This window comes from Apostichopus japonicus, chromosome 22 (assembly GCF_037975245.1).
Source record: "Apostichopus japonicus isolate 1M-3 chromosome 22, ASM3797524v1, whole genome shotgun sequence".
Classification (NCBI taxonomy): Eukaryota; Metazoa; Echinodermata; class Holothuroidea; order Aspidochirotida; family Stichopodidae; genus Apostichopus; species Apostichopus japonicus.
Window position 1 is genome coordinate 20,535,512 of NC_092582.1, and position 26,006 is coordinate 20,561,517.

At 36.4% G+C, this 26,006-nt stretch overlaps 1 protein-coding gene across 1 annotated transcript in view; it reads right to left on the reverse strand.

Moving 5' to 3' along the window:
• Positions 1–254: 254 nt before the first annotated feature.
• Positions 255–26,006, reverse strand: part of LOC139964115 (complement factor B-like) — a 28,964-nt gene continuing 3,212 nt past the window's right edge. The window contains exons 2-16 of the mRNA XM_071965473.1: positions 23,784–23,862; positions 20,664–20,855; positions 18,570–18,746; positions 18,213–18,431; positions 15,881–16,087; positions 15,153–15,335; positions 14,384–14,557; positions 13,128–13,384; positions 10,184–10,322; positions 9,007–9,120; positions 8,340–8,549; positions 6,398–6,507; positions 3,637–3,730; positions 2,893–3,063; positions 255–1,067 (exon numbers count right to left, since the gene is read on the reverse strand). Coding sequence (XP_071821574.1) covers positions 634–1,067; positions 2,893–3,063; positions 3,637–3,730; positions 6,398–6,507; positions 8,340–8,549; positions 9,007–9,120; positions 10,184–10,322; positions 13,128–13,384; positions 14,384–14,557; positions 15,153–15,335; positions 15,881–16,087; positions 18,213–18,431; positions 18,570–18,746; positions 20,664–20,855; positions 23,784–23,853 — 2,751 coding nt within the window. The 5' untranslated portion in view covers positions 23,854–23,862 and the 3' untranslated portion in view covers positions 255–633. The remainder of the gene's footprint in view (positions 1,068–2,892; positions 3,064–3,636; positions 3,731–6,397; positions 6,508–8,339; positions 8,550–9,006; positions 9,121–10,183; positions 10,323–13,127; positions 13,385–14,383; positions 14,558–15,152; positions 15,336–15,880; positions 16,088–18,212; positions 18,432–18,569; positions 18,747–20,663; positions 20,856–23,783; positions 23,863–26,006) is intronic.

Sequence of the window (26,006 nt, forward strand, 5' to 3'; positions counted from 1 at the left end):
ATAATCAGCCCCATGGATTTTAGTCCTACTTGTTGCTCTCATCTGTGGAAGCTATCTCTCTCACCGTTTTGTTTTGTCCTTTATTATTGTTAATTAGGAAGTAACGAAATGCCAAACCACAAAAACTCACTGATAATATCACTGAAGAACGTTATCATCACTAACAAAAGGGTAAGTCGGGTTTGTATCTGTGTTGGTTCATGCGATGATATTGGGGCAGGATGAAATCGGTAGAAACACTTCTACTATAGCCGTTAAACTTAAAGCATCAATTGTGCTTGTCTTTATTCGTAAGGTCACAAGTAAAACATTTCATCACTTTTTGTCTAGCACATTTGGTGCGATATCCTCTCAGTTTAATCTAAAACATTCATTGGTTCACTTTTTTTATATTATTATTCTTCTGCGGTTTTAAGTGAACCTTTTCGTGGCTTATCTGACAACATTATGTTACAATAACTATCGGCTACTAATGACATTTCTTTACAAATTAGATGCATCAAAAATTGAAAGTAAAACAAAGAAACTATTTCCAAAGTCAGTTTTTTTAAAAGTCCTGTTATGGGAAGTGTTCACTATCGTTATATTTGTTCCTATCTATAAACCGTTACCGGGACCACGTCTGTATCTAATCTATGTGTTCCGCCTCAACCGCGCTGCTTCCGGGTTGATATTTTCATTAATCCAAGGAACAAAGTGTGGGACATTTGCGAAGAAATCTAACTCATTTTGCAAAGCACATCCAATGCCCCAACTGGTAACTCCAATGACAGTCCAACGGCGCGATGTCCCTCTTTTAGCATACTTCACTAAAGGTCCTCCCGAATCTCCAGAGCAGGGTCCTACTTCTCGACCGAGGTACCCAGCACACGTCATAGTTTCATCAAACCAGTCTTCTTCATCTTCTCCATCCAGACTTGCTTCACATTCATCTCGCCTGCGAAGTTGCAAGGTTAGTTCCTGAAGGTCTTGTTCTGGTCTTTTGGGAAGCTCCGATTTTTTTGGAATTACTCCGTTGTGTCCCCATCCTGTCACAACTGCAGCACCAACAGTGAGCAACCGGTTCTCTGTTGGTGAATTTAAATAATCGAAATGTGACTGAGACAATGCCGTAAATTAAAGCAAGGCGGTGTTCACACATCCAAGTTTATAGCAGCTACGTTCAGTTTATTATCATCGTTCTTACAGCGAGGATGAGATATATTGTAGTCGGTTTGTCATTGGGCCTATATTTTGTCTATTTCAGTTGCCATAGCAAAGGTTGCCATGGTAGAAGTTGATGTTCCTGCACAGAGAGTCTCCGTATAGGGTCACCAATTATGGGTGTGATCGGAAATCCCCAGCTGAGCGTGTGGAACGCCATTTTAACTTTTATTCAATAATTTCAGATATCTCTATATCATTTTCAGATATCTCTAATTCATCTCCAGATATCAATCATTAAAACATATTTGAGATATCCAAATTGAGTTCGATATATCTCGAATTCTAATTCTCGATATCTCGAATTTAATTTTGGATATCTCGAATTCAATTCCAAATATCTTAAATAATGTTTCCCATTTTACTATTTTACTTTATTTCTTGATATCTTAAAATCATTTTGAGATATCTTAAATAAAATTCAAGATATCAAAAATGCAATTTCTGATATCTCAAATTGAATTGAAGATGTCTCGAATTATTTTGAAGATATCTGTAATTATTGAAACAAATGTTAATATTATTCATAAATATGAAACACAAAAACGTATGTAATCACATCAATTAGATTATTATACAAATCATTTCTGTACTTAATAAGGAAACTATTTCTTTCGATTCACTCCAATTATCGTTCTTAAGAGAACTATACTAGCGAGGCTGCTACACAGGCGTGCCATCATACCAAAATTCATGACTTTCTATGTTATGTTATGGAAATTTGTACATAAACTGTAGGCCCTACTCCCCACCCATTTGGCACTAAATTGAAATGTGGTTGGTTGAGGGCAGTGTGAAAGAGTAACACGATGAAATGATGTGGAAAAGCTTTTGAGCTGGGGGGGGGGGGGGGGTTCAAAACATTGTGTGTGAGTGTTCCATGTGTGTGTAGGAAAGGTGTGTCACGAACTCCCTCTCCTTATGACCGAAGGACTACCAATTTGGCTTGGTTTTTGCTGGTCTTTGGATGAATTGTCAACGTGAGCTATGGTGTCATACGGTTTAAGGTTCGAGGTTAAAGGTAAATTATGACTAACTAACTTAATAACAGTGTTTGGCCATGTCGCACATACTAAACTGATAACATGGCCGAAACCCACAAATCAATGTGTGATATCAAACTCTTTTAAGGTGAAGTTTCCAGTGCATTATTAAATGTAAGAAGCCAATAACGCATGATCAATGGAGGTCAAAGATCAAACTTCGCGAGTGTAAAAACAACCAAATGATCGACACTGTACATGAAATTGCTGCCTTGACTGGAGATTATTAATTAATAAACTGCATGCAATTTAAATTAAAAGAAAAGAAAGACTTCTTTTGGCTAATATGCACATGCCAAAACGACAAAGTAGCTGAAAGTGTCATACTCGAGGTAGCAGTAACTATTGCAATGAAAGTTTAAAAAACATTAATTAACGTAAAATGTCAAAGGTCTAAAAAAAAGGTGTGTAGTAAACTCCACTTCAATTGTGAGGCTCATGTAGGACAATATTGCTGGATGTATGATGATCGATGTGCCTCTGGTGTGATGACGTCATAGTGGTCATATACCCAATTTCGGAAGAAATTTTCAGCACCATGGACTGCTTATATATGTATGTGTATATATATATATATATATATATATATGTATATATATATATGTATTTATATATATATATATATATATAGGGCGCTTGGTCTCACCTTTTGCGGGATCTGGCAGACAAGCCTTTCTAATAAGAAAACTCAGTTTAACAGGTTTTCTGAGTTGAATCAATGCTATGTCATTCCTCTTTGTGGCACGATCGTAGTCGGGATGCAGAATGGTCTGATTGACTTGTAATATCTGTTGCCCATCGAATCTATTAACAATGCCTATAGGGTATTGAAGGGAATAAGAAATCAATCAATAAAATGAACGAAAAGATACTAAATAAAACATGTATGCTTCTCCGCAAATCCCTGTTGGTATGCATGTGTTAAATATGATAACTGAAGTATAACTAAGCGCCAAAATACTCAACTTGAAGATATTGACTGCAATAAAACAGATCTCGAGATATATCTTTCGGAGTTCATCAAAGATATATGTCAAAACAAGCTTTACTAGTGTTTGTTTTCTATATATTATCAGAAAAACCGTCCGATTATATGACTTTCAGCACATTCATGCACAATTGAGTATTCCCAGAAAAAAAGGATACAACTATAGCTGTCAAATGGCGCATTATGAGGTATATTTAGACTGTAATTAACATCTGTAATTAGAATTAAACGCAAGGTTGTTGTGCTAATAAAATAAAGCCCAGAATCCGCTTCGGTGGGCGACCTGGGCCAGAATGATTTGTCTACTTCTTCATAGACTGAATGTAAAATTCCCCAGTCCCCGCCCCCACCCCTCAACTGAACGTTTTTTCACCGACTAGCGGTGCAGGTGGGAGAACTCACCTGCATAAGCTTTGAATGTGTCATTGTCATGGAGACAATGTGCTGCCGTCAAAATCCAGTTTGCCTCAATAAGCGTTCCCCCACAGACGGTGTTCTGTCAGAAATTGTGTTTAATGTTGTTTAACACAAAACTATATAATGATATTTAAAGCATTCTAAGCATTCTTTCTATAAAATGATATTGACATTTCAAACACCTTTATTTATGTGGTATGTAGTGCTTGGCCAACGAGATCATTATTTTAATCGATATGTTAACAATTCATATATAAAAATTAATAATGATAATATTTACTCGAATATTTTAATGTCGAAGAAAGCTTATATAGTAAATGATTTATTTAATGGTTATGCCTTATAACCTATACTGCATTCACCAAGTTTGATATTACAAATAATTTCCCGTTTTACTTTTTAAGATGGAATTTTTAGCGGCAATCCCAGAGAGTGGAAAGCCAATGTAAGGCCTATTGCAAGCCTTTCTGATAACGTTCTGCGTTTGATAAGTTCTAAAATTAACTCACGTCCAACTAAGGTTACTTTATTTAAAGAATTATTGGTACCAGCTAATGTTCACATAGAATTAAGCTAAAAGACTCTCCCATGTGTACATTTTGTAATTCCGAGGATGAGACCCTCGAACATCTATTTTGGTCATGCCCAGTTACTCAGATAATTTTAGCAAGTTATTTCTGCAACATGTTTGAGAAGCAAATTTAACTTTTATTTGGAATATGTGAAGTTTGGATTATTATATGAAATTAAGAACCCGATAAACTTTTTCATACTGTATTGAATTTTTTTTTACAACTGTAAAATAAACAACAAAATTTCTAACGCATTAATTTTAAAAAGAAGTTCCACTTTCTGTTACAAGTAGAGCGACATTTCCTATGTACACGAAATGATAACTTAGGCATTTAACGTTTCCAAGAAATTTTCATTGACTGTGTAAATTAATCTGTTTAGAAAGTTGAAATTTATTGTTTGAAAGTGCTGAAGATTTCTAATTTGTATATAATGTACAAATTGTCAATTGAGAGAATTGACTGATATCACGAGGTAAAACCAGAGGGAAACCCCTCCTAGCGGTTACTTGCCTTTAAATATATTGCATATGCAGCGCAAGAGTAGTTTGCAAGCCAACCCTGGTTGAAGTTTATACTTCAGTATCAATCTAAACAGAGCCAGTGCTTACATGGTAATATATAGAATTTTACATCAGACAGGACAAGCAGTGTTTGTGACAGAAAGAAACTATGACCAGTGGAAAAACAAAAAAGACAATTGGGAATATAGAGATGGCGATTAACCACTTCTTCATGTCAAGAGGTAACAAGCTGATACAAGCAATATTATGGGAGCAACCAATCCATCATAGGTAATATAAATGAGCATAAATAAATAGTTTAGTTTAGTTGAGCATAAGCTCATGGAGGGAACTTTTAAAATACTTGTAAAAGATGATACAAGCAATATTACAGGAGCAACTCATCCATCATAAGTATTATCATGAAAAGTTAAGTTCAGTAGAGCATAAACTCCTGGAAAAAAACTCTAAAACTACTTGTGAAAGATGATACAAGCAATTTTATGTTAGCAATATTATCGGAGCAATATTATAGGAGCAACTCATCCATGCATCATATGTAGTACCATGAATAGTTTAGTTGAGTAGAGTAAAAACTCGTGGAATTATTTTTTAATTCTTGTAAAAGATGATACAAGCAATATTATTGGAGCAATATTATGGGAGCAACGCATCCATCATATGTAGCACCATGAATAGTTTAGTTGAGTAGAGCAAAAACTCGTGGAATTATTTTTTAATTCTTGTAAAAGATGATACAAGCAATATTAAGGGAGCAACGCATCCATCATATGTAGTACCATGAATAGTTTAGTTGAGTAGAGCATAAACTCGTGGAATTATTTTTTAATTCTTGTAAAAGATGATACAAGCAATATTATGGGAGCAACGCATCCATCATAGGTAGTACTATGAATTGTTTAGTTTAGTAGAGCATAAACCCATGTAAAGAAGTTTAAATATACTTGTATAGGTAGCTGCGTAAAAACACAGGGAAGTCTTAACTTTATCACATTTTTCCTTAACTCACTATTAGTCATTTGGGATATCGTGTTTACAAAGAATGTATTTACAAGACTTTACAGAGTGTGACCCAATGACCTTTGACTCCACCGAAAACCAATAAGGTTCTTGTACTAATTATGGGGAACAACAGGCAAAATATGAAAGCCAATAATGTTCCTGTCTTGAGATATCGTGCTTACCAGACTGTTAAGTTTTTAACCCTTGGTGAATGTAAATGAACTCTTACCTACGCCAAATTGTGTACACATTTTACATTACATATAGCTATACTACCATGCGTATATTCGCTCCTTTGATATTCAGGTTCTGGAGAAACAGCGTTCTTGAGATTTTCACATTTTGTCCTCTGCTAACCCAAATGATCTTTGACCTCCATCCAAAGCATTATTGTTCTAATACTAATTATGGGGAAGCCACATGTAAACTATGAGATAAGCAGAGGTTGATTATCTTTTGCGATATCGTGTTTACAAGCTAGGCGTCACATACATACACACGTTGACTGCCAATGTTACTTGCCTTTCTATGGCAATAACCAAACACAGAAGAGAAATCAATGAATAAAAGTGAAAAAGAAAAAAATATATATATATAAAACTATAAAGGCAGTATGCTTTTCGCAGTACATACAATCGAAACACTTACGGCTACATCAATGTAAATTTGCCATGGCCAGTCACCCAATTTAGCAGGTGTATCTTGTACGTTATCCTTTATTAATACTCTTCGGGGAGAAATGCCGCATTCACTGTAATCTGAAAATGAAATCACATTTTGTATGAATGAACGGAGTAATGCTTGCAGAAGTGTTGTTTGTATGACGCAATTAAGAAAGTACAACGTTAATTATGATTTCATCTTATTTACTACCTCTTTAATGTTCATGCATTCACACATTTACAGCACTTGGGGTATTTGAATTGAAAAGTACACTAAGCATAATACGGCTGTCATGAAATTTCTGGCATGACAATGCATGACAAAGATGTAGATATCGACCCGGTCCGACGATCAACGGGTGAAAGAAAGTTATTTTCGAGTCCCTCAAGATAAAAAGCGAAATGATCCAGCTGGCAGACGGAGTGGCAAAAATTTTCGGACAGAAAGTTGAGCGCCCCTCGAGATATATACTGTACCTAACTCTATACATACAGCTGTAACCAGGGTGTCTACCGGTTAGAATTGCTTTATTTTGTTCTTGTGTTATTCCGTCTTTATTTTCATTCTTTTTTCTTATTCCTCACTTTCTAACGCTCTTCGTTTAAATGTCCCCTATCAATTCTTGTAGCTTGGTTAATGAAACTCAATACTTTGCTTTGTTTTGTATCGGCCGCCTGTTGCGCGGTTTCTCCGATGGGATGCCTTATGCCAGGTTGGTTTTAGTCGTTCTTATAAAACAGATAGAAAGTAACAGTCAGTAAAAGTCACGAAATTACTAGCTTAATTTCCAGAAGAGGGGAGAAGAATGTAATATGTGGTATTCTTAATTAATTATGTTAGTTAACTCTCCCCCCGCCCCCCCTCCCCTTAGCATCGTATTCTTTTGTTTTTCGTGAGGGTAGCCTTATTTGGGCACTTGGTGGTGACGTATGACCGTACAGGCTGTGGACGAATGGAAATTATGGGATAGGTGAAAAGGAATATGGAACAATAGACTTAAGATAGAGAAAGCTGAGAGAATGTCGGAGAGAGCTAAATGACGGTAGAAGGGCGTCGAGAGAGGGAGAGAGTTTGTAGAAGAGGACAACACAGGAGATATTTATAGGAAGAGGGAGAATCGTCGAGGAGAGAGAGAGGTGGAGAGAGAGGTGGAAAGAGGAGTAGAACTACTTCTTTATTATTCTTCACGAAGGAAACAGACACCTAATTCTTTTAACATTAAATGTTCGATAAAGTCGTTTAAAATGAGAGCAACATCTCCACATAATATTATTTTATATTATATCGACGGAGGATATAATCGTGGGCTTCTTCTGTATCACTTAAAACCCGCAGAAGTGAAACTCATATATTCGTATAATATAGAATATGACTGTACAACCTTTCAGTGGGGCTAATAGATCGTCGACGCTAACTTTCTGGAGCGGGAGGTAATCTTGTTAACACTTTAACTATACTAGAGCGTTCTACCTGTTGATGTTACCATTTGTGTATGCTAACGGCGAACTATACTTCAATTGCTTTCATCGTTTCTCATGGTTACCATTGGTACAGCTTACTTGTTTGAACAAAAGTGACATCGCGCTTAGTACTTAGATACCAAACTTTATTTCAACATTGGTTTTCGTACTGCACACTTTTATAAGAAGTCTTATTTTCCAGACACAAGCAAGCAAGAACGTAAACTCATTAGCTTGAAATGCAAAGAAAAAGCTAACTTAGCCAAGCCTCCAAGCCTGCCAAGAAAGACATTCCAACTGCCTCGATTCCGCACAATGCAACTTAGAGCATGCATGTTACAGTATGCGTTTATTACACTGCTGATGACAATTCATAACAACTATAAATCCTATACAGGAACTCCATATAGGAAGAACATTACAGTACAAACCTTTAATGAAGAATTTGTCTTACATCATAGACTTACCGAGTGTCTGATTGGTGACTACCTTGATGAGACGTTCAAGCGTTTCGTAGTCTTTCAGAAAAAAGAGATGTTCGCGTAAAGGTTCACTTGCCAGAGCACTGAGTGACCGTCTGGTAGCGTTCTCGCTAATTCCAATACAATGTATTGTAACACCTTGGCGCTCAACTTCTCTGGCATCCTGTTGCGCGTCACCTCCTTCAGTAGCTTCCCCTGTTGTAACAAATACATACACATGACACACACGTACACGAAACGGTGTAGATAATACAAACTGGAATTAATACGGTCTTAAAAGTTTTATAAAAGTTTGTGTTAAAGGCGACAAAAAAGTATTTGGAAACCACCACAATAAAAAATTTGTTACCCTTAGGGGAAGAAGATATTTTTTTGAGAAAAGGTAGAGCTTTTGCAAAAAAAATATATATTCGTCTCTACATGTGATAGCAGTAATATAACAGTGAATATAGGAACTATACGAGATTGAACTTTATTTCTTTTAGCTCATACCCATGTTTGTATGGCATTAGCCACATGCTCTTTCCTACAGCATCACCTGTATTTTGTCCTTAGTTCTACATTATAGGTTAATCACAATATCTTGAACCTTTGAATCATTACAATTGCTATAAAAATATACTTTAAGCGTTTTCATTATTTAGATACATACCGTCAGTTATAAGAAATACTGTCTTAAAGCTTTTTTCCCTATTGAGCATTGCAGTCTGTGGGATCATCACATTAGACAAAATCTCGAACGCCTTGGCTATATTTGTTCCACCACCTAAACAATAAATAATAAGAAATTCATAAATAAAGACGTTGGAAGCTAACTGATATTGCCATGGTAACCATCTTAACTCAAAGAAATCTTAACTACATGATTCAAACGACATTCTGAAAATGTTTGTGTACCTTTATGAACTTTCTACCTATTTACTCATAAAAAATAATCAAACTAATCTGTTATTTGATTCTATATTTGTCAAAATGTATACCTTTTGCGTTACACTAATGTCGGTATGAACTGTATCAATATACAATACTGTATTTTCAAACATTCAGTGCGAACCTAGAGATGATGATAGGGTTCGTTGTAATAAATAGAAGTGATAGGAAACATATCACAGAATTCGCTCATGCTATTTTGACAGAAAGGACCTGTATGATGTTTCTCATATAATACACGTTATATAATGAAAATTAGTTGTCCCTTAAACCGATAAACATTCTCTATTATTAGCGCCATCTTCCTCAGTGTTCCGCTAATGATATGGATGTGTAAATTGTACAACAAGGGGCACATTCTTTACTTTATAGCCCAAATTATCACCTTAATGTCTTTCTCATATCAGAAGACTTTTTTAGTACTAAAGCGTTCTGAATATATTTCTTCAACTATTATACCGTTTGAAGTTTTGTCAAGTGTGCCTAAAATAAACACAAACATATAGGTTAGGAAAAAGGTAGGACTAAAAGTAAAGTAAAGTAAAGTAAAATTTATTGATATTCATCATAAAATGACAATATAATAACATGGACTACAGCATCTCAAAAATAGGTTAAAAAAGTTATCTATGTATCATACAATTCAAAGTTTTAATACTTCTAGGTAAAAATGATCGCCTAAACCGTTCTGTCCGCATACGTGGGATCGTGTAAAATCTACGTGGTTTCATATAAAAATAAAAAAGAGGGTGTTCGGAATCCTCGACTATAGAAGAAGCACATAGACATATGATACGTTCAATAAAATCATCCGTAATGGTAGAATACAACTTGACGGATTTATTCAAGTAGTCTAATTGTCAGATAATATAAGTATAAGGCACGCGTGAAGCTCTTACCTATGTATTGCATAGAATCAATGGCATCAAGGACATCGTCAGTTGAATCAAATGCTACAGTATGAAAGCCAATTTCTGTCTCACTGTTGAAAACCAACGCTCCGACCCTCAATGAGTTTGGTCTATCGGACACACCAATCTACAAAAAGTACAGGATAAACTTGGTATTGTGTTTGGCAAGTGCCAGGAGCGGCACTGTGAAGGAGAGTGCGAGTGGGTGTTGTGCAGTGAAGTTTCCCCAAGGAAATATTTTTGGCCAGGCCTAAGTGACGGTCGTCGGGAAGCTTTTGCGATTTGCCAGGAAAATCATGACGTTCCGAGAAAATAGTTGAAGGGAACTTCTAAAGTCTCATCAGAGCTATGATCTACCCATTGTATCGGGGAGAATGATTGTCGCCCAGTTTATTGGGAAGGAAGTGGTAGACTGTTTGAGTCCGATAATTACACCTTAAACACAAGTCACTGGTTACTTGATATAAAAACGCAAGATCAGTTTTCATGTAGTTTTCATGAATTAGCCAGTGGCCTAGTTTAAAGACCAACTATGGAGATTTTTCGATGAACATAAAATCACACCATGTTGCATGTACGTAAACCTTAGCTCACTCCAATTACATGCTGTAATTAACTTTACCAATTTCGGACGTTAAACACGTGAAAAATGGGACGAATAGTCAGCTATTTAGGAAACCTATTTCAGACATTCCTGAAACAATCCTAAGACATCAGGTGACCATGTGACGTCACCGTTGGTATACATCACTCACAACAATACTTTTAGTGTGTAAAGTTGTATACTTGAGCTGAAAAAAATATCAACGATATTACTCCTTTTTCCCGAAATGCCACAATTCTTTGTTGTTGGAGGTTGCAGTCATACCTCAGCCAAAATAAGCATCAGCTTTTGTAGCTTTTCGAGTAGAAAAACCAACATAAAACGCCGTAGACTTTGGATCAATTTTGTGAGATCCACGCGTAAACATTTCTCAGCACCCGGAGTGTCTCATGCCCATGAGTCCACATGCATGACCCTGCCTCTGTGTATGCTGCAAATTTCTTACTCTGCGAAACTTATATACTTTCGACAGCTGTGGCGGACATAGCTAATGTGAAATTGACCGTTTCAAGTCTCCTCGTAAACACGCCTTGGACGTCCTTACATGTAACATTATATCACGCAATTGAAAGTTATAGGCCTACTATATAAGAGATGACCGTGTATATACCGTGCCTAGGGTAGCATTGTTAGTACATGTAGTGAGTTACAACGCCCGCCGGGGTTGTCTCACAGCATGTGTAAATAGTCATGTTAGGATTTCATCGCATTTATCTTTTTCATTTGTTGTATTCCAGTATCGTGAGTTCGTGATACATGTGTTATATTGTCCGTTATGTTTATTCCGGTATCTGCCTGGTCCAAGGAGTTGAATAAAAACGGTACTATGTAGCGATCGGACGTTTTATTTCGTTAGTGACTGTATTGTGATTGTGGGATGTTACTGGTCAAGGCCTGTTTCAACTAAACCTATCTCTATGGAATTACACAGAGTCACGGTAGTATTTTGACCAGGATTGAACGAGAAACGTGGATTTGGATATTCACTGCTAAATTTTGTTTATTGAAAGGATACTTTTGCTGTGTTTGTACTTTTGGATATTAAAATGAGTAAGTACTATGTTCAGCTGAAGCTTGGTCATGTATATGCTACCCTGGTCGATTTGGCCAGCGTCTTCTCGTAGTTGTTCGATTATGTTTAGTGTCTTTTTGGTAATTCGTGGACAGTAATGTAACCCATTTTCCCGTCACATATCACGCATGAGGCATCTGTTAGGTATATTCTTCTATTCAGTTTAGGGTATCTTGCGATCAATTTTTATGTCGGATTCGGCAAGCTGCTTGCATGTTCTACAGTATATTGTACCGTACGGACCTATTGACATTCCGCTATGTATGTAAACGATGCCTCCATTTGAGTGGAAATTATGCTAATAAAATAACCTATTTTACTAAATTTTCTGCTTAAAATTGTCTTAAAACTAGTTGTTCACCTTTATGTGTTCTTATTTTAAGCTAACAGCTTTTCAAACGCTCTAAAATGGAAGTCATATACAGTTCAATTGTTTGCTATCTGTGTATAAACAGTGCCTGCTTCAGCGTTTAATTTTCGCGGTATACCAATCACGACGTCACACGGTTACCAGAGGCACCTTTGGGTCAATCTCTGTTTTCAGACATTCCAGAGGTACATGTCACGTGACTACCCAAAATGTCCATTTTCGTGGTCGTTTATTGTGGGTTATAGTAGGTTTTCGAAGAATTTTATATTACACGTGTTTATTATGGGTATGTAAACTCCCAAATTAATGGAAATCCCCCCCCCCCCAAAAAAAATGTTGTCTCCGTAGTTGGTCTTTAAGCTTCCAAAATGTGAGGAGCTAAAGCTGTTCCACAGAAGAATTTCATTGTAAGGATGCTATGGTGGCCATCTCAACATTTTGACGTTTCATCTCAAAGTTTAAACATTTTATCTCAAAGTTATAACGTTTCTCCTCGAAATGTTGACATGTCATGTCAGAACTTCGTCGTTTGTTTTATCTCAAAGTTTCGACGTTCATATTATCTCTCGAAATTTGAATATTCAACTTGAACTTTGATGTTCTACGCCAAGCTTTAATTTGCATAATATGTGTCACATACAATAATACACACACAAGATCACATAGATTTTGCTTTCGCAAGATATCAAAAATGCGTTGGGGTTTCGTTTACACACACATCCACACCATCACCATCACATGGATACTATTTACCTTCGTCAAGGAATCAAGAGTAATAATGCATGCCCAGTTACGTAGCTGCCCACACTATAAACCATGATCAACATTTTCATCTTCAAAGTAATGGATATATATTAATGCAGAGGATGCTATTCTCAAAACTTACCTCTTTAACGAGTTCTTTCGCAAACCTTTTTGTCTTCTTGAAGTTATCTTCGCCAACGCTTGAAGATCCGTCAAACATGAAGTAAAGATCCAGCCCAGTATCGTGGCTCAATGGGATAAATCGTGCAGTTTGATCGACGTTCGTGTTTGTTGTCTCATTACTCACGACAGCTTCAAAAAGTGCGCTAGCTTCAAACCTGTCTAAATTTTCTCTCATCTTTAACGATATCTCGTCGATGTCGTCAAAATCTTGATCGCCTTTGAAAGGGTTAACAATGAGTCATATCATTAAACTCATTATCGATATTATTACCCTTATGTATGCGAACATTCAGGTGCATTCCAAATAATATTCTTAAAAATGTTAGAAATTTTAAACATATTGATGAAGCTCTTACTTTTAATAAGTGAATTTTATCAAAGCATAATTGATAAATTGTTCACTATACTATTAAGTTAGTAATTATCTATATCTATAGAAACTTACGGTGCCCGTCGAAATGTTAGGATCTTTTCGTGAAAAAAAAATTAAACAACATGACCAATTTTTCAATTAATATGTTGACAGCTTGGAAAACTTAGATAAATTCCGTTCTATTAAATTGATCAGCCCGTTATTTGAATGACTAACATTCACAAGTTGGCAGCAAACATATCCACATGGATCAAACAGGGATAAAAACTAAATTTACGGGGCACGGGGCATAGCACCTACGAATGTAACACAACGCTGATGGCCCTAACGCGAATTTAAAGCCACTCAGAAAACCAGTTGACATTAGTACAATAACTTGTCGAAATTTCGAGACATAAATCGAATTTTTGACATACAATGTTGTAATTTTGAACAGATAGTGAAATAATAAGACTATTGGCTCCTCTGATTCTTTGAGGGACTCCTACACAATTGAATATGTCCAAGTTGATGTAATTTGCTCCGGAAGAGATGAATGACTACGTAATTGAGATGTAAATGTTTTGATTATGTTGATGACGGGGAAGAGGATGAGGGGCAAAATCGCACATTAATCAACTATGTGTTGGTTTACTTTTTTTTGAACACAAAACTACTATGAAACTAACACGACAATTGACCAGAGCATGATGTTATTAGACCGTGGGTAGTTTCCTGTGTATTTTCCTTTGCCACCATAAATATAATTTGGGGCCACCTGGGGCATCTTGTTGGAAGAGCACCCCTCACCCGCTCTGTGAGTGACTGGAACCCATTGATGAACCCTCGTTTTGCATACCTACCAATGCATTTCACTGGTTCACCCGACCACATGCCGGTCGGTCGACAACTTCTAAACTGTGACCCAATCAACGTATAACCTGCGTTGCAATGAAATTCTACGCCGTCATTTGCATTATACCGATCGCCAGTCTTGTAACCGTTCAGTGGTATACCCAGAACAGGGCAATGATTTTCTAAAGTAAAAACACAAAAATAAATAGATATATCGACAAGCCAGCAAAATACTACGAAGAGCCTCCTCTACGTCTCTATATGCTTAACCTGTGGTTAAATCATTCAACTCTTAACGTAGTACCTTGAAGAATTAACCTGAAAGGAGTATACAAATTGTAGTTTATTAGGGTCAGATCTGTTGCCCTGGTATTCTTGACTTATTGTTAAGGTCCGTTGTTTTAGTAGTTCTAAAGGAACAAACAAAACAAAAATACGGATGTTGCAACCACATATCCATCTGTATTGTTTGACACAGCAACTTCAGGGTATTTAGCTATGCTCGTCAAACGTAGTTTAGTATATCGCACAGCGTGCGTAACTGTTGCATACTTCCATTGGCTAACCAGATAATTATGTAAACCATTTATTTACTGTAGTTTTGCTCTAAAATCTACAACTGAAGTTATTTTTTTAATCAGTATAGTGTATCTCTTGATCAACGTACTATAAACACAGGCATGCATACGATTTTTGTTTTGCTGTATTTTTCATCTGACATGGCCTCAATGCATACATCACTTTAAATAACGTGATTTATTGTTGTCAATTACTCACCTCCCGTATCGCAAACTGGTATTGATCCATTCCATCGTCCTGTTCGTGTACAGGTCAAACGAGAGTCACCTATCAACTCATATCCTGAATCACACCTGAAGGTAGCGTTTGCACCAACCATGTTCGAAGTCTCATAGGCTGCACCATTTTCTAAATACCCCCTAAGTGTAGGACAGGTTATTTCTGGAAGACAGACAAATCAGCAAATGCAACTGCTCATTTTTAAGTTATTACTGCCTTTATCAGTTAACTTAAGGAAGCTAAAAACATGTATAAGAAATTAACTAAGAGCAACCCAAAGCCTCAATATGATGTAAACCTCGTTTTCAATTTCAACAGCCACCAACCACCACCACGCACAGGGCTGCCCACGTTGCTTTGTCCCTATCTGAATATCGTGTTAAGACAACAACCTTCAATGTTGATGTTAGTAACAAATGATAATACTCATCGATAAAGTATCATTTAGAAAGAAAAGTCAAAATAATTAAATGTTTCTAAGTTACTTTGTATTTTCCTATAATTCTTGCCAGAGGGAATCATTCCTTACTCGCTAAATAAGCTTCATTTGATGAAAAAACCCTAGGAAAGCTTTCCAAGTAGTCGCACAATTTTAAACACTTGAGATAGGTTACTAAAATTGCCAGAACTGGTAAACCAAACTCGAAAAGGTTTTGTAATGTGACTCCTAGTAGGTTTGGTATCTTTCATATGAAGAAAACTGTTACCTTGACACCGAGGGGTTACTCCAAGCCAGACTGCACTATACGTATGTCGGATATTTTTCAAGGAACACGCTCTCCATGATTGGCTAGTTGTTCTGTAGCCTTCTTCGCAATAATAATTGATTATTTCTTTTGGTGCGTATGTGCGATTTTCAGCAGTTGATCGTCCATGTTCTATTTCTTCCACTAAAGGAGGACATCTAGGAACATCTGAAGAGACATTGAAGATGGACACCATAGGTCAGCATGTTATTCTTATGAATCCTACGGAGAGCCAAACGTTCCATAAATGTCGAAAAAGAAAGTAAAGTGTCCAAGTTAATATATATATATATATATCCAATTCGATATCAACATGTTACAATTGCATATGAACATGTCGAAACAAAATGCCAATATGTCATTACGTCTATCAACATGTCACATTCAACCATCAGCATGTCGAAAACTTGTAACAGCATGCCACTACAACATTGGTTATGTCAACATTGCTTGCTAGATACAATATTGACGTCATGCTATAATTTTGGCACATCGGCGCGCTCCATCGTTTCGTTAATGCCCAAAACTGCATATGTATGTCGAGATTTATATGAGAATGTCCAAAATTTGTGTCAGCATGTTGAGAGAAGGCAATAATATATTCAAGCCACGGGGAACACGTTGATGCCTTAATGCATTTTTTGGGCCTTTTGTCTATTTTCACATGATTAATTACTGTGTGGGCAATTGGGCCTTTGAGGTTGCTGCATGGGCCCCGTTACAGTTCAAAAAAGAAGTCGTTGGTACTTTTGGATACCGCAATGTCCAATAGGACAAAAAAGAATTATCCTGCTTTTTGTTAACATAATCAAATCATGTACGTGTGGGCCATGGGCCCTTTATGGCTGTTGCCTGTGACCCGGTACAGATAAAAGTCGTCGATGGTATTTTTTGGTTTCTCCATTGTAAAAAGGGTCCAATGCAACTACAGGAATTATCCTTGTTTCTTTGCACATGATTAAATGACGTGTGGGCCTTGAGCCCTTGAGGTTGTCTTAGACATTTCACTTTCTTTTTCGACATTTATGCCGTTTGGCTCTCCGCAGAATCCCAATCAAGCAAGAACGACTGTTTCTCACGCTACGTGTTTATATTGTTGCACACTCCACAAAAGACAACTGTTAGAATGGTTTCGTCTTTACGAGAAATCAAGCTTTTTAAGTTCTGCAACACTTGCATAAGTGTCATTGTCTATTTAACGTAAAACATTATTCATTAATTCTCTACACATCTGTAATAAAATATATTTACATATATATATATATTTATATATATATATATATATATATATACATATAAATATAAATATATATTGACATATATTGACATATATATATATATATATATATATATATATATATATATATATATATATATATATATATATATATATATATATATATATATATATATATATATATATGGTTAGGGTGTCCGCGTACAGAGCGGGAGGCCCGTGGTTCGGATCCCGGTGGAGGCTGAAAGTTTTTTCACTGTTCTTGATTTTCCAACTCATTACGATTTTCATATATATATATAAACATATATACATACATACATATCTATAGATATAGATATATTTGTGATTGCATGTACATTCATGTAGTCACTTATATGCATCACAAAAAGAAAATGGAGTACTAAACTAATAATACAGCACACGTCTATATTACTTTCTTATCTTTCTGCTGAATAATATATAGTGCTCATATCCATACCACTTTATTTTTTATAGCCTAATTTCTTAAATTGGAACTTCGAAGGCGAAGAATAGAACTTTACCACTGTATAGACCTAGGAACCTGTGTAACTTTTAGTTCTGCAGAACTTAATCAATTAAGTTTATCTCTACCCTCCTTGTAGATGATACAGCTGCTGTGTGAGATACTGTACGATCTTGAAATGCAAAAATACCAATGAAAATAATCATGCCCAATCTGACGTCCCACAGGTTCCCTTCGTTCAGGATATCCAGGGATATTGAAATGAGTTTCTCCACATTTTTTTCTGGTCAGGAATCAGTTCGTCTATTCTATACTCACATAACAAGCTGGGGCACTCAAAACATAGGACGTTCGATTATAAGTCGTTGCAACCGACCCCTCTCGTCAGACCTAGTTGTATTACAATACCATTGTGAGGAACATCTTAACATGACTAATGTTAGTTGAAGGACAAATCAATTCATTTGGCAACTAATCAGAGAAAGATGACGTAAAAGACAATCCATCATCGTAGACATAGATTATGTTGTAGGGGTTTTCGGTCAAATTCATAGTTTGATTAACATTACCACGGCAGATAGGAATTGAAGCGTTCCATCCACTTCTTGTGCATTCAATCGATGGATAGAAGAAACCTTCTGATGTGGACGAGCTTCCTAGGATGTAACCTTCCTCACACGAGAAGGTATGCCTACTTCCGTATGTCCACAATCCCTCACGTCGACGGCCATTTATCCTTTGCCGAATCAAGTGATCTCCCTCCTCTACCTCCTCGCATATTGGCATAGCTGTAGGGAAAGATTTTGCTCCAAGTTATAAACGTACATTGTAACAATACTACAAGTATAGGAACATTAAAAACACACTAACCACTCAGTTAACAAACCACCTGCGATGAATTAGTACGACACACTGGATGTACGTACCACGACACACTGGACTGTCAGCAGACCAGGTACCGTCACTTTGACACGTTAACCGTCTCTCGCCATGCAAGCGATATCCTCGTTCCGTACACGCATAGCGGGCAACCACACCGGCTTCTCCAGTTCTATATATAATTTCACCTCTTGGAAATTGGGGGAGGAGATCACAGTCTTCAGCTACAGAAAGAAGTAAAAAACAATCAATTAACCCTGATATCCATATTATCTATCATTTTTGAGCCTGAGTTGGCCACATCAGCCAGTAGGCTACTCTTTTTGTCCGATGTCGCCAGCCTATATGATTACAGGCAAACTACTGCACACGACCAAGCGGTTTCATAAAGCAATAAATTCCAAAGAGTAAAGTGACTATCGCCGGCTCATTACTCTGGAGCAACTTACCTTCTGGTATTCGTGACAGTTCCTTCATTGACGCATTTCGAACATCTTTAAAAAGCCATTTTTACAAGAATAGTTTTTTAAATTTATTTATGAATGACATAAAGATGGAAATGTCATGAAAATGTGTTTATTTTGTACCAACATCACCATACCAGCAAGAACCAAATTTTACGTTAAGCCCTGCCCGTTCATTAATATTCATTCACAGTTCATCTACCTACTAAGTTTGACATTGATTCAACTTGTGTTCGTTGAGATATCATGTTTACAAGCTATTTTGACAATTTCTTATCAAGCCTTACACATCATAAACATTAATGAGGTAAAAAATGTTGTTACAAAGAACATATCTATGCAGTTACATCACCATACGAAGTATAAACTAAATCAGACACACAGTTGCAGAGATATTGACATTTTAAGAATTTTATGGTAAGCCCTTACCACTCATTCATATTCATGACATGGGAACCAAAGACAAAATAGGGCACACCCACTAATCTACCCACCACGTATGACATCATTATGCAAAAACAAAAACAATAGGGAACATCTACTGACCATGACCAAATAACCAAAATAACATCAATCACATATTTGCCTTCTTTAGATACCGTGTTAACCAGATAGAGCGTGACATATACCCACACACGCACACATACACAAACGCCAACTTAAATGCATAAGTTCCGATGGGTGCCAAAGCATCGGAACCAAAGTGAATAGACAAACCTTTTTTTCAACCAGCTACGATTCGTGTACCTACTAAAGTGGAAACATAAAGTTCATTGAAGCTTTTTTTTTTGAGTAACCGTGTTTCCAAAGTTTATCGACGCCAGATGACCGTTCACATCTTCAAAAACAATACTTTACTACTCCAAAAAATAATTTCCATAAAAATATCCTCTACTAAATAAGCTGGTTCGCAAGTTACATTTAGAGTTCCTTAAAGCATTTCTTACCAAGTAACGGTGCTAACAAGTTTTCACATTTTGGCCTCTGTTAACTTCACATGACCTTTTACATTTATGATAAACAATTGGTAACTTGTGTTCACTAACGTTGATCCACACACATGTAGCGGGTCATCAGTCTCAAATCGTGGGGAATCGACATATACCGATTTAAATCGACATATACCAATTTCCTTCGACCAGTTTCTAGCAGCTTAAATTGACTTCTACCGATTAAATTGACATATCATCAATTTAAACTGGTAGATGTCGATTAAATTGACTTGTACCAGCTTAATTCGACATATCATCGTTTTAAATCAACATATACCAATCATTGATATGTAAAATATTTCGGTACACGTCAATTTAAAAACGACATCTACCACTATAAGTCGATGATACGTAGAACTAAATCGGTATATGTCAAATTACCTGGCCTTATACCATTTTCTATCAGCTTAAATTGATGATATGTCATATAAATCGGTATTATGTCAATTTAAATCGACATTTTCTTGTTTAAATCGATGATATGTCGAATTAAATCGGTATATGATATGTCGATTTAAATAGGTAGAAGTCAATTTATGGCATGCATGCATGGGTATTGTATTTATTGTACTTCCCAGTCAACAGAGGGATCCTCTGGAAAGCAGTGCTTCTGCACTGAGTAGGACAACCCTCATTAAAGATGACAATAATAATGTAAAAAATATATTAACAAAACAGTACTTACGGACACATTCGATTGCTGGTTCCCAACTGTCTCCAACACATGTCAATCTGGCTGATTCTGGCCGCATCCGGAACGACGGATCACATGTTACTCTCATTTTGTAACCACGTCTGTAAGTATGGGTGGGATCGCTGTTGCGAGATAATATCTCTCCATTTGGTAGATCTTCTGGTTGTGTGCACTGAGTGTGAGCTGATTGAGAAAAGATTAGAAATAGAAGTGTAGCTATGGACAATTGAAAGTCTGTACTTTCCGAACAAGTCGGGATCGGATAGGCTGGAAATATCCAAGTGATTAACTTTCCAGCACTTAAAGTGTAGTTAAAGTACTTAAAGTGTAGTGCCTTTATACTTGTACGTGCATGGTACTATTATATTGTGTAATGCATCGTTGGAAAAAAACACATTGAGGATAATTTCTAACTTTTAACGATAAAAATACACGATGTACTTGCTGGGATTCAGGGAAGAAGCAGAGGCGAGGATACAATCTATCGGAAGGGGATGTTGGAATGCAGGAAAAAAGCAGCGAGGAGGGATGAGGGTTCAATCTAGGGAGGGGGTCACAAACGTCGAGGGGTGCGACATGTGACTTTGATTTGAAGCCAAATTGAAGCGAAAGGCCACAAATTAAGCTTCATCAAACCTTTCCGACGGAGTGAATCCTCTGTACCACAAATTCCAGTATGCCTACTTGAATTTTTGTCAACACGAGGAAGCTTTTAAAATGAACCTTTTCCATAATTATTTAACAACAATGTTATTGCATTTTCGAGCAAATAATGCACTCTTTAATTGCAGAAAAGTGGAAAATGTGTATTTTCATCAAAGGGGCATTTCTCGTTTACGAAAGGGGTCTCTTGTGAGGCTTTTCGACAAACAGGGGGAGCACGTGCCACTTCGGGCCCTCGGGAGCGTCGCCCGTGGGAAGCAGCATAGTACTTTTGGCTATGCAATTATAAACAGAAAATGTTGTAGTCTAATCAGGTAAACCAGATTCTGGATAAAATAAGGGTCTGGGTTTACTGTGCGAGGTAGTCTCTAACACGAGCCGGTCCTCTAACATTTATAAATCATCTGTTTTGCCCCCATGTAGCATGCTGAATGATACATGTGTCCTATAAGACAACTGAACGACTTAAGGAGGGGCAAACTGCTTTGAGGGTATCATAGCATGCTTTTCGATATGTTCACATGAGTGGCCATTGTGGGACTTTGTAGCATATTTGGGGGCAATGCAGAACCGTGGAAGTGGCATAATAAGGGCATCGTGTGTTAGAGCAACTTTACCTGGTTTTGATTTGAGCCATAAGAGGATATTGCAGAGGAATATATACATGTTAGAAACCTAACCGATCCAATTTTAATTATCAATATCTTGAGAACGCCATCTAAAAATTGGATGCAACTATCACCAGGATGCTGGGAATATGTTCCCCTCTTTCATGGACGTCTTTTAACATTTACAATATTTTATATGCACTCTCTCTCTCTCTGATAACTTGGAGTACCTTTGACTAGAAGGATCTTTAAAGTTCATTACATTCCAAATATTCACATTTGATGATCGGTATGACTTTCACACTCCCGTCATAAACTTGTGCAGAAATCTTTCGAAGTAACATGCGTACCGATAATATTCTTATCTGGATTTACTAAACACTGTATAAACTGTGAAATGTTAAGGTCCATATTTAGTTCCCACCACCCCCCCCCCCCTTCCCCCACATTGATGACATTACATGGTCCACTGAAGGCAAGGATACTCCCGGGATTGATTTATTGAAAAATCCGATAAAAAGTTCGTATGCAGGTTCCCTTATCATCGTATCAACTACTGCACCGACAAGATCAGAAATGGTCCGGTTGTTCAAGTTGAATGTACATTATTGTGTGAGTACGTATGACATAAAAGCATGTTGATCGCCAAGATACGGTTCCGAAAGTTTGGTGAAGGTTTTTGTTTTATTTATAACGTAGGAATTATTCATTTACGGAAGAATGCAATATTCTGAAAAGTAAATTGTATTTTTGATGAAGCCTTGAGTTGACAGCTATTCAAGTATTCTAAATGTATCACAAATTAGCAAAAACCCAAAGATAAAAAAGGGAACAAAAAGAAGAAGTACAGCTTGGAAGAACGCCTGTTATTACGACGTCACGTATTATAATTGCCTGGTGTGAGGAGATGTGTATCTGGGATAGACACCTTGAAACAATACATCAAGTGAGGGTTTTCAGTGTCGATGTGATATTATAATAATACCTCAAGTTAGTAACTAGGTGTTAAAACGAGGGTTTGCAGTATCGATGTGATATTATTACAATAAATCAAGTACTCAACTAGGTGTTAAGATGAGGGTTTCCAGTATCAATGTGATTTTATTACAATACCTCAAGTTAGCAACTAGGTGTTAAGGTGAGGATTTCCAGTGTCGATGAGTTATTATTACAATACATCAAGTTAGCAACTAGGTGTTAAGATGAGGATTTCCAGTGTCGATGTGAAATTATTACAATACATCAAGTTAACAACTATAGGCTATAGGTGTTAAGATGAGGGTTTTCAGTATCAATGTTTCCAGTATTATTATTTCCATTATTAATGTTTCCAGGAGTAATGTTTCCAGTATCAATGTTTCCAGTATTAATGTTTCCAGTATCATTGTTTCCAGTATTAATGTTTCCAGTAACAATGTTTCCAGTATCAATGTTTCCAGTATCAATGTTTTTTTTTTCCAGTATTAATGTTTCCAGTATTAATGTTTCCAGTATAAATGTTTCCAGTATCAATGTCTCCAGTATCAATGTTTCCAGCATCAATGTTTCCAGTGTTAATGTTTCCAGTATCAATGTCTGTAGTATTAATGTTTCCAGCATCAATGTTTCCAGTATTAATGTGAATTTATTACATCTTCACTTTTTGGGCCACGTTGTTTGCCGCCGGGATATTCCCGTATATATGACATTTGTCAAACTTTTATATTTATTTTAATTATGAGGTAAAAATAGTTTTTATTAACAAAACAAAATAAAGCAACAATTGAGGAATATTGAACGAATGAAAAATAAGTATACTGTTAGGAGAGAGTAGGAAGTCATTCTTATAGGTTGTACCTACCATTTTGCATAAGACAGCTGAATGCAACCAACACCAGTATGATCCACCGCTTGGACATAGTTCCCGACATGAGATATAACTGTCGAAAAACACGAAGTAGAAATACACTTTTTTAAATTATCTACTTGCATGGTAATATTGATAATTCATCACATACTCCACGAGGCATATCTTTAACTTTAAGCACTAGATCATGATATCATCAACGTGATTTTAAACTACAGAAAATATAAGTACGAGGGGTTGTTTATTGCCGTTATGAGTCGAGTTCTCTGTAATTTCGGTGTGCTTTGGAGGCTTGGCTAGCCGTAACGACATTACACAGAGATAGAAATGATGGTTACAAAAGCCGAACTTAATGTTTCTGGTATCAACATTGCCACATATAATATTGCATAGCTCAAGAATAGAAAGAGTGCTGGGAATGTTTCTACGTAGCTATTCTGGTTTTCAAGATATTGATTGTGTGAAAACATTCGATGCTACTAAAATTGTTAGTGGGTGGGCCGTTTCTTAAAGGGACAATCGTGACACTATGTAAGCGGAGCGCCACCATCTTAGCGAAGCCAATAAATTGTTGGCAAAACTGCCTCCCAGACTGCCGGAAGTGGCACTTCAAAGGCCTTGTAAGTTGCATCTAAACATTATTATTTTGAGATCTCATATTTTAGAAATTTACACTCCAAAAAAGAGGTTAACTTAGAAAAAATTATTCGGTAAAATAACTTTCAAGAAAGATAGGACTTTAAGTTACTTTATAAGCTCTGCTTTATTCATTGTGGGGAATTTAGGTGTTAATGAAATTGTTAGGTTTTTGTTGTAATTATTTGTATTACATGCCAAACTGGGCCCAACTGGAGAGGGTGGGGGTGTAAATGAGCTGAGTGGGTGGGCCGTGTAGGGGACAGTGCCTCAATATTCTTAGTTACTTAGTTAAACCATCGTATATATATATATATATATATATATATATATATATATATATATATATATATATATATATATATATATATATATATATATATATATATATATATCGAGTTGGTTAGGTTCATGATCTACATCTAGATCATCTAAAGATCATTGCAGTACATTATTACTTCCATTGTATCATGTGATAAACCGGGGTTTCCGTTTTCCAATTTCTTGAAATTTCGTGATTGTTTTTCGGTTCTTTCGCGAAGGGTTCTTTGCAGGGGAATACCCATTTCTATTCTAATTCCTTTTTATTTGAAGAGTCTTTCGAGTTCGTTTCATGCGAAGCGGAAATAGTTAATGTAATGATAGGTGTCTGTAGAGCCGTTAAACGATCTGCTTGCGGAAATGGCTGATAGCTTCTGCAAGGTCACGGATCAAGTTTTCTGAACTAAAAAGGATTGGTCGAAATCGATCAAATATAGGGCTAAAAGCGATATCTGATTGTTAGTTTTTTAAGTCTGGTATTTTACCTCCAAAAACTGCTGACTCGGCGCTCTTCATAGACCAACTTGTTTTTGTCTCTAACTTTACTGTCGGTATAGACTTGTGCGATGGCAACTATACGCTACCATACTATTTATTAGTTTCTTCTTCTTTGTTTGATTTCTGTTTTGTTTGTTTACATATATATATATATATATATATATATATATATATATATATATATATATATATATATATATATATATATACTGTTTATAGTACATTAGAATCAACAAAGTGGGTATAATGTATGTCGTATAACAATATAATTGCTGCTGCAGTTCCTTTAAGATGTTTGTAGAGAGAAATGTGTTCTTTACAAAAGCAATCAAATCTACTGTATGAAGTAGTACCAAGTATAATTTTAATGTTCCTTTGTTAATTTAATTAGCCTGTTGAATGTTTTTCTACATTGACAAACAATGCAAACCCTACGATTTTAGTAATATTGACCTTTCTGAGAAGGACCGTCGCTGACCTACTAACGAAGTCTTCGGCTTTGAGTACAGCGTTTCTGTATGTTGACGTGTTGGATGAATCTAACCGTAATAGTAGTTACCGACTGTGCGATCGGCGGTTTAGTCAATGCCGACTTAACAATTTGCGGTTGCCTCACAATTTTGCAAGGTCGGTAAGAGGTTCTCCGTAGTCAAAAAGAGAGATGTTTCACACGGACGGACTGATTTATTGGGTGTGCATGCAAACACATCACTGTATATAAGAAACTTGAAACGTACTCTTTGGATGTTCTTGTTTACTAAA